Raw genomic sequence first — 8460 nt, forward strand, 5'->3', positions numbered from 1 at the left:
ATAACAGTGCCACTAGAGAGGTAATTCGCTAAGTCACAAAACCATGGTAATCCTTCTTTCTCGGCCTCAACAAACTCTATAGACTCGTGAGGGAACGTGCCTCCAATCTCCTCTTCACGAATCTCTTCTCTCTTGGGATCCTCTAGACGCGATAAATGATCGGCTGCCACATTCTCAGCCCCTCTCTTGTCCCTAATCTCAATATCGAACTCGCTAAGCAAAAGAATCCACTGAATGAGTCGGGGTTTAGCGTCTTTCTTTTGAAAAAGAAAACGTAATGCGGAATGGTCGGTGAAAACAATTGTCTTGGATAAAACGAGGTACGAGCGGAACTTATCGAAAGCGAAAACTACGGCTAAAAGCTCTTTCTCCGTGGTAGTGTAGTTTTCTTGAGCATCATTGAGCGTCTTGCTCGCGTAGTAAATGGGGTGAAAGTGCTTATCCTTTCTTTGTCCTAATACCGCTCCAACGGCATAGTCACTCGCATCGCACATTAGCTCAAATGGCAAGCTCCAGTCAGGCGAGATAAGAATAGGTGCACTAACCAACTGTTCCTTCAAGAAGTTGAAGGCTTTTAAACACTCCTCGTCGAAGACGAATGGAACATCCTTTTCTAGCAAACGGGTCATGGGGCGGGTGATTTTTGAAAAATCCCTAATGAAGCGCTATAGAAACCCGCATGCCCTAGAAAACTCCTAATCAACTTAACACTCGTGGGTGGAGGTAACCTACTAATGGTGTCTATTTTTGCACAATCTACCTCAATACCCTCTCTCGATATCTTATGCCCTAACACTATACCTTCCGTCACCATGAAGTGACACTTCTCCCAATTTAGCATAAGCTTCGTCTCTACACACCGCTTCAACATCCTCTCCAAATTCTTCAAAACACCTCGAAAGAATCACCATAAACTGAAAAATCATCCATGAAAACCTCCATGGAAGTCTCTATCATATCCTGAAATATGGCGACCATGCAACGCTGAAAAGTAGCTAGAGCGTTACATAACCCGAATGGCATGCGTCGGTACGCATAGGTGCCATAGGGGCATGTGAAGGTGGTCTTATCCTGATCCTCCGGTGCGATGGGGATCTAGAAGTAACCGGAAAAGCCGTCTAGAAAACAATAAAATTGTTGACCGGCGAGACGCTCCAACATTTGATCTATGAAAGGCAATGGGAAGTGGTCTTTACGGGTGGCATCATTCAACTTTCGGTAGTCGATGCACACACGCCACCCCGTGACCGTGCGAGAAGGGATAAGCTCGTTCTTTTCGTTCATGACAACGGTCATCCCCCCTTCTTGGGGACAACCTGAGTGGGACTAACCCAAGGTGAATCAGAAATGGGATATATCATCCCCGCATCAAGGAGTCTAAGAACCTCCTTCTTCACTACCTCTTGCATGTTGGGGTTAAGCCTCCTTTGGGGTTGCACCACCGGTTTATAATCATCCTCCATGAGTATCCGGTGGGTGCAATAGGAAGGGCTTATGCCCTTAATGTCGGACAACCTCCATGCAATGGCCTCTTTGTTGGCCCTCAACACATCTAACAACCTCACTTTCTCACTCTCCTCTAACTCGGATGAAATAATAACGGGTAGCTCAGAACCCTCCCCTAAGAAAGCATACTCTAGATGAGATGGAAGTACCTTAAGTTCTAAGGGTGGGGGTTGGGTGGTGTCATCACTAACCGCTAACACATCGGGGATTAAAGGAATCCCCTCCTCTTCAACTTCACTTACATTCTCCAACTCCTCTTCTACCGTCTCTCCTACCTTCTCTCCTACCACTAGGTCCGCTCCACTAATGTACTCTAAGCAATGGTCGACACACGAGATAAACGAGTTCAAAAAGTAGACGGAATGGCAAGGACCACTATAGTCATCCGAACCACTCGGGTGGTTCATGGAATGATCTATCTCAAAAGTAACTCTCTCCTCACCGACCCTAAGGGTGATCTTACCATCGTAAACGTCTATAAGGGCCTTAGCGGTACGTAAGAAAGGATGACCTAGTATAATGGGAACTCTCTCATCCGCTTCCATATCAAGAATTACGAAATCGGCGGGAAACACGAATTTGTCTACCTTAACTAGCAAGTTCTCAACTATACCCCTAGGGTATTTAACGGACCGATCGGCTAGGGACAATGTCATTCGGGTAGGTGCAAGCTTACCTAGGTCTATCTTCTCATAAAGAGAAAAGGGCATCAAGTTGATGCTAGCACCTAAATCGGCCAAAGCTCTAGTGTTGGTGTTGCTACCGAATAGACAAGGAATGGTAAAAATACCGGGATCGGTAAGCTTTTCGGGAAGCTTATTTAACACCACGGCGGAACATCCCCCATTCAATGGCACGTTAGACAACTCTCCTAACTTCTCTTTGTTCCTAAGGAGATCTTTCAAGAACTTCGCGTACTTAGGCATCGATTGAAGTGCCTCTATAAACGGAAGATTAATCTTCAATTGCTTGAAGATGTCTAGAAATTGTCCGTATTCCCTTGAGTATTTTTGGTTCTTAAGGCGTAAGGGAAACGGAACGTACGCATGGTTCACTAAAGGTGAAGGTCTAACATCTATAGGGGTTTTCTCAACTTTCTTCTCACTTTGAGACTCACCGGGCTGTGCGGTACTTGTTGGGCTTAGCCTCTTTTGCACTTTGCCGGGAGCCTCCATTTCGATCTCCTCATCAATCACATCTCCCTCTTCATCAACTACTCTCTCCTCGACTCTAGGGTTTCCTATGGTCTTGCCACTACGAGTGGTAATGGCTTTAGCATGGGCATTGGGATTGGGTTGGGTGTTACCCGCAAACTGACCGGGTAGCCTCTCCTCTAATTTTCTAGACATATCCCCTACGACTCGTTGAAGGTCTTGGAAGGAGGCTTGGTGGTTCTTAAGCATGAGATCGTGTTCACTAAGGGTCTTTTGAGTGGTTTGGTCCCTAACAATTAGTTGACTCATCATGGACTCCATCCTTTCTAAACTACCCCCTAGATCATAGCTTGAACCTTGACCTGTTTGACCTTGGTTATTTGACCCCCCCATCCTTGACCTGCCCATTGAACCCTTTGTTGAACTGCCCACCTAAACCCCCACCAAAGAGTGAATTTTGGACCCTATTTGGGTTTTGAGCCATTTGAAAGCCAGGGGTTCCATTTGAGCGAAAAGTGTTATGATTAAAGTTATTATTATTATTTCGCCAACCCGACCCAAAATTATTATTACCAAAACCGCTAGATTGACCTCTACCAAACCCTCCTCCTACAAAATCGACCCGCTCCTCACCAACAAGTAATGGACACGCATTCGTATCGTGCTCCACTCGACAAAACTCACATTTGTCTACCTTAGCCTTGATTTCTTTAAGTTCCCTAGACATGTTTTCCAACACAGAGGCTAAACTAGGATCCATTATGACATGGTTCACCCCTCGGGCGGGTGCACTAGTCGTGGTGTTGGAACCACCACTTTGATACCTCTGATCGGATCGTGATTGGGATTGAGACTGAGCAAATGCCTCAAAACGCTCTAGACACTCAGCAACTGTAAGAATACCCATCATATGCCCCCCTGCATTAGTGTCGAACCTATCACGAGTCTCTTGGGTGAGACCGTTATAAAATTTCTCACATAAAGCCCAGTCAGAAAGACCATGCTGGGAGCAACGAGCACACAGGTTTTGGAAACGCTCCCAAGCAAGGTAGTAAGGCTCGTCGGGCTCCATGCAAAAGGAGTGGATTTGGTCTCTAAGGCGTGAGGCTTTAGCGGGCGGGAAATACTTATTCAAAAAGGCTTGACGAAGCCCCGCCCATGTGGTGAAGGTACCAGTTGGTTGAGAGTCCAACCAAGTAGCTGCACGGCCAGCTAGTGAAAACGGGAAAAGCTGTAAGTAGGTGGCATCATTGGGTGCACCGTGAAGGCTAAAGGTAGCTAGTATACGAGAGAAACGGTTGATGTGGGCCGGGGCGTCCTCATCGTCTCGGCCATGGAATTGGATGGTATTGGTGATGGCCTGCATGGCATAAGATGGAATCTGCCATGAGTTTTCATTGACTATGGGTGGAACAGTGATGGGTGAAGCGAGGCCGGTGAAATTTTGGGTGGCTTGCTGATGGACGGTTTGCCTAGGGTTGGCCATTGGTTCTAAGTTTCCTGGATTACTAGAGGTGCTAGAAGTAGGACTATCGGGTGGGGAAACCTTGGGTGAAGTTTTAGGTGAACGGTTTGGCGAAGGTGGTGGTGTAGGAGGTGGGGTGGGTAACGGGGTGGAGTCGAAATTGGGGAAACGAGAGGAGGATGAAGAAGTAACATGAGGGCCTTGGCCCAATTGAGATGATGACTGCTTGACTGGTGGTGGTGGTCCGTGCGAGCGCAGATGTGGCATCCACTACAAGCAAAAACCTGAACACAAGAAAAACAAACACTAGTTACTAAGACTCAAGATGAAATAAACGACACAAAACAAAATAAACACGTAGCACGTATTTGTCACTGAAATCTATCAAAGCTAATGAACGCGATTGCCAAGAGTCCCCGGCAACGGCGCCAAAAAAACTTGATGTGTGCTAAACAGACTATAAAAACTAACTAAATTAGACTCTCTAAGCTGGACACGACAAAGCTTTAAATTCTAGACTCGACCTAAACCACACAATCGGCAAGTGTACCGATCAATGTAGTATAACCTAGGAAGTCCGGATATCGAACCACGGGACTCTATGTATCACGCAAATTAGACTCTAACAGACACTGACAGACACGACTTAACTTGTTTAATTGTTTTGGGGGGGGGGTTACGGAAAATCTAGGAAATCTAAATTAAACTACTAACTTAAACTAGAATTGATCTAATACGAAATAAGACTGAGGACTTTCCTTATATGAGAACGAGACCACCTAGACAAGACTCCCGGATCGTTTTTAAGAGATTACCAATTAAATTAACTGCATGAATTATGGAACCGGGATCATATGATACTAAACCTATTAAGAACCAACTAAGCCCCTCGACCCTTCTCAAGGAGAAACCTGTGGAACTACCTAGGCTGTTAATCCTACCGGTTATTAGACTTCTTCCCAGTTGTCTAATTATTGTGTAAGTACCCTAATGTTGACCTACTCTTTCCCAATCATAGATCTAGGGTAGTTTGGAATAATTAATTTGACTTGATAGACTAATAAAACCGACAGGTAAACCAAGACATGACCTTTCCCAAGGACTATCTAAAGCAATTCGCCGGGTAAGACCTACCAATAGCCCCTCACTTCCCAGGTATTAGGACTAGTAGAACACTAAGACTTAGCAAATTATTACCATTTACTTCTAGAGATTACCGGCCGATTCTCCCTAAAGAGCTAAGGTTTTCTTACGTGATATAGACACTCACCAAAATCCTAAACCCTGATATGACTCTATGTTGTGATATAGACGGTCACTAAGAATCATATGAAGCAAATAATAACATAAACCGAATCAAAGCACGCATATACATCAAACCATTAACCCAAACCGTTTACTAAATACAATTAATCCATAAAAATCATGCAATTAATAAAACCGGTAAAATCTTTACATCAATCCATTCATCAAGTCTAGGTGGCTTAAATGTTTAGCCAAGCATACTAAAACGTGAAAACAAAACAAAGATGTCTAACAACGAATTCATCATAACAAGTTTCAAAGAAAGAAATCGACAAAACAAGGGATTAGAAAACCAGATAGATCCTTCGATTCTTCGCCCTTGACTCGTACCAATGATTCCAAAGCCTTGAGATCTCCGATTGTGCGCCAAGAATGCTCCAAGATTGCCCAAGATGTCTCCAATTCGTAATTAGGGTTATGGTTAAGTTTCTTGGGAATAATCCCTCAAAACCCTAGCTACCAAACATTTTCTTCGAATTTTGACCCTAGGCGTGACGCGAAGGGGGGGTGGCGTCACGCGGCGCCTCCAAGACTGATTTTATTATTATTTTATTATTTCCAGCTCTCCAGTTCGCGTACGAATCCCGTTTTTCTTCCAAGCTGCTCGTTTTGACTCGTTTTTCATCACTTTAAGCTACGGGACCTGAAATCAAAGCTTAACGTCAGCAGTATCGAAATTCTAACCTAAACTAGACTCAAAATAACCGAAAACTGACCAAAATATACACTATAAACATATGTACTTTGCAGTACATCACTATGTAAAGGTTATTTAGGGTATGTTTAACTTATGATCAAGTTCCGGAATGTTCGTTACTATACAAATCGGTATAGTTTCACAATTTGACACAAATAGTCCCTGAATTCGAACAAACTTGATTTCAACACACCAAACCATCCAAATCTTATTTCTAAGTTATGTGGAGGTTATTTAAGGTATGTTAAGACTATTTCACTATTCCGGAGTGTTTGTTGCATTCAACTGGTTATATTTACGCATTGGTGCGCGTATAACCTTCCAGAAAGCGATTTAGAGCTTGAAATCGGAATCGAATCAAATTGAAAAATCACCAAACACAAATACACACATAATAACACAAAAACACATATAATAACACCAAAGCACATTGTTTTATTAATAATCATCATTGTTTTACATTGAACATTGATTATAGAACACAGTTGTCACAGTCTCCCCTACTTCAGGAAATCTCGTCCTGAAATTTTAACTAGAGGAAACTTGAGAAAACAAATGCGGATATTTCGCCTTCATTTGGTCCTCACATTCCCAAGTAAACTCTGGGCCACATTTGGATTCCCAACGAACTTTGACCAATCAAATCCGTTTGTTCTTCAACTGTTTGAAAGTACGGTCCACAATCTCCACGGGTTTCTCGACAAAGTGCATCGTTTCATCGATTCGGATCTCGTCGAGAGGAATGTGAAGATCAGCATCAGCTAAACACTTTCGCAGATTGGATACGTGAAAAGTCGGATGAATATTTCCAAGCTCTGGAGGTAGCTCTAGTCGATAGGCAACCTTCCCAATTCTTTCCACAATCTTAAATGGTCCCACATATCGAGGTGCAAGTTTTCCTTTCTTTCCAAATCTCACGACTCCTTTCCTAGGTGAAACCTTGAGTAGCACACGATCTCCGACTTGAAATTCTAAGGGCTTGCGTCGCATATCCGCATAACTCCTTTGACGGCTTCGAGCTGTCACAAGATTATCGGGAATTTTCTTGATTTTGTCTATTGTTTCCAGAACGAGCTCAGGTCCAGTAAGCTGAGCTTCACCGGCCTCGTTCCAACAGACAGCTGAACGACATTTTCGACCGTAGAGAGCTTCAAATGGTGCCATATTAATACTAGCATGATGACTATTGTTGTAAGAGAACTCGATCAATGGCAGATGAGAATCCCAATTACCACCAAAGTCTATCACGCATGTTCTAAGCATATCCTCCAAGGTTTGAATCGTTCGCTCAGATTGACCATCTATTTGGGGATGATAAGCAGTGCTTAGATTCAGTTGGGTTCCCAAAGCAGATTGCATGGTCTTCCAGAAATGAGATGAAAACCGAGCATCACGATCAGAAATGATATCCAAGGGAACACAATGTCGTGATACAATCTCATCAACATAAATCTTTGCAAGTTTATCAGCAGATAGATCCTCGTGAATCGGAATAAAATGAGCCGATTTCGTTAATCGATCGATAACAACCCAAATAGCATCATGACCTTTAGACGTACGCGGTAACTTAGTGATGAGGTCCATCGCAATGTTCTCCCACTTCCAAACCGGTATCTTTGGTTGTACAAGCAAACCAGAAGGTCGTTGATGTTCAGCCTTGACTTGGAGACAAGTCAGGCATTTTGATACATACAAGGCCACATCCTTCTTCATACCAGGCCACCAGAACTTAGTACGAAGATCCTTGTACATTTTATCAGCACCAGGATGGATAGAATATCGAGACTTATGAGATTCGTCCATTACCAAGGTGCGAAGATCGTCTTGTTTCGGAATCCACAAACGATCTTTGAAGTAGAGCAAACCATAGTCTTTCCTTTCGAGTTTAAGCTCAAGCTGACGTGGCAATTCCTCACCTATCAAATTTTGTGAAACACAAAATTGTTGAGCTTGAAGAACACGAGTTTGAAGATCAGATAGCGTTTGAACAGAATGAAGCTTGACTCGCTCCTTTCGACTAAGCGCATCGGCTACGACATTTGCCTTACCAGGATGGTAGTGAATCTCGCAATCGTAATCGCTCAAGAGCTCGACCCAATGTCGTTGCCTCATGTTCAGCTCCTTCTGATTAAGAATATGCTGGAGACTTTTGTGGTCTGTGAAAACCACACACTTCGTTCCATAGAGGTAGTGTCTCCAGATTTTAAGCGCGAAAACTACAGCTCCCAACTCAAGATCATGAGTCGTGTAGTTATTCTCGTGAATTTTCAGATGTCTAGATGCATATGCAATAACTTTACCTCGTTGCATGAGGACGCAACCAAGGCCTAAGT

General features: G+C 43.6%; 1 protein-coding gene across 1 annotated transcript; it reads right to left on the reverse strand.

Moving 5' to 3' along the window:
- Positions 1-782: 782 nt before the first annotated feature.
- Positions 783-2981, reverse strand: LOC110919120. Its single transcript, XM_022163398.1, has 2 exons — positions 1332-2981; positions 783-914 (listed from the first exon to the last, which is right to left on the reverse strand). The coding sequence occupies exons 1-2, from the start codon at positions 2979-2981 to the stop codon at positions 783-785; spliced, it is 1782 nt and encodes a 593-aa protein (XP_022019090.1).
- Positions 2982-8460: the final 5479 nt, after the last annotated feature.

Source organism: Helianthus annuus, chromosome 16 (assembly GCF_002127325.2).
Source record: "Helianthus annuus cultivar XRQ/B chromosome 16, HanXRQr2.0-SUNRISE, whole genome shotgun sequence".
Taxonomy (NCBI): Eukaryota; Viridiplantae; Streptophyta; class Magnoliopsida; order Asterales; family Asteraceae; genus Helianthus; species Helianthus annuus.